The sequence below is a fragment of the Papaver somniferum genome, unplaced genomic scaffold, assembly GCF_003573695.1.
Source record: "Papaver somniferum cultivar HN1 unplaced genomic scaffold, ASM357369v1 unplaced-scaffold_9227, whole genome shotgun sequence".
NCBI lineage: Eukaryota > Viridiplantae > Streptophyta > Magnoliopsida > Ranunculales > Papaveraceae > Papaver > Papaver somniferum.
In genome coordinates this window covers 690-2,219 of record NW_020652335.1, presented here as the reverse complement: position 1 = coordinate 2,219, position 1,530 = coordinate 690, and the positions used below count along the sequence as shown (strand labels likewise).

At 35.9% G+C, this 1,530-nt stretch overlaps 1 protein-coding gene across 1 annotated transcript; it reads right to left on the bottom strand.

The window, feature by feature from the left end:
- Positions 1 to 574: 574 nt before the first annotated feature.
- LOC113346098 (histone H4) lies at positions 575 to 1,116 on the bottom strand. Its single transcript, XM_026589680.1, has one exon. It carries the CDS (start codon positions 1,025 to 1,027, stop codon positions 716 to 718), a length of 312 nt encoding a protein of 103 aa, XP_026445465.1. The 5' UTR covers positions 1,028 to 1,116; the 3' UTR covers positions 575 to 715.
- Between the last annotated feature and the right edge of the window lie 414 nt (positions 1,117 to 1,530).

Genomic DNA, 1,530 nt, shown 5'->3' with positions numbered 1-1,530 from the left:
AAACCCAGATATCATTGTATTCCAAGAACAGTCATTCATCAAACACTTTAAGAGCATCACTCACAAACCCAAACTTCGAATACATATGAATCAAAGAAGAATTTATAGACGAATCTAAGCAGTACCCAAGTTTCAGAACCTAACGATGTACATTCTATCCATCGACTATATCCCTACAATCTTTTAAAATAACAGGAAAAGCATAAAAATCACCAACTGATAGCTTACTGCAAACGGCCATTATCTACACAGATCTCATTGCACAAGAACCCTTGTTATGCGAGAAGAATAGCATGGAGAAATTTGACGAAATAAGTACTTTCGACAAACGAATCAATTAGTATTCAAACTCATAGTTGGTACTAGTTTCCTCGATTTGTTGATAGAGAAATTAAAAAAGTGGCAAAGATTGGATAAGGAATCAATTTTGAAATTAAATCCAGTATTTGATACTAACCCAAATCTTCATCAAAGAAAGAATTTAGGAAGGCAATATATGAGTTAAAATACACAAATAGAAGAGCAGCGAAATTTATGAAACAAATTAAGGTAAACTCAGTAAATCGACACAGAATTGAAACAGAAACAATTAGATAACGGTGATTTTCATTCATACTCCAAACATTTCACATTCATCAAGTTAATCTCCAGTAACACTTGAAACCCATAACAGCAAATTGAGACCCTAATTTCTTTACACAACATAATAGAAAACCTAACCCCCAAATCCGTAGAGAGTTCTTCCTTGTCTCTTGAGAGCATAGACAACATCCATAGCAGTGACAGTCTTTCTCCGGGCATGTTCAGTGTAGGTAACAGCATCACGAATCACATTCTCTAAGAAGATCTTAAGAACACCGCGAGTCTCTTCATAAATCAAACCACTGATACGCTTGACTCCACCTCTTCTTGCTAATCTTCGGATGGCTGGTTTAGTGATACCCTGGATGTTATCTCTCAACACCTTCCTGTGCCTCTTTGCTCCTCCCTTTCCCAAACCCTTTCCTCCTTTTCCTCTTCCTGACATTTTTCTCTCTTCAGAAATTTCTCTGCGAAGAAATGTTTAAATCGATTTGAGAGAAAACGGTTGATTGTGTGTTTGATTCCTAGTAGAGATGGGGGTATTTATAGCATTTTTGGTCGAATTATGTCTGTTAGATTGGAGTCTGATCCGTATGAGGGTTGTGTTTACTGTTTTGATCGTTAGATTATAAATACTCGAATTTGATTGGTTTATATAAGAGTTTACGGATCGAAGGAAGACATAAGGGTTTGTGCTTTCTTTGGTTGGATATTTACCGTTAGATTATGAATCCGTATGAAGTTTGTTTTTCTTGTTATGGTCGTTGGATTAGAAACTCTTGAAGCTGATTGGTTGAGATGAGACATGTTAAGATTGAGAAATTGTTTGGTAAATAAAGCTAAAAATATGAGTTGTAACCGTTGATTGGTACGTGATCCGCGTGCATTATATTGTTTTTGTTCGTTCGATTGAGAATGGTGAGTTTTGATTGGCTTGTAAATAACCAC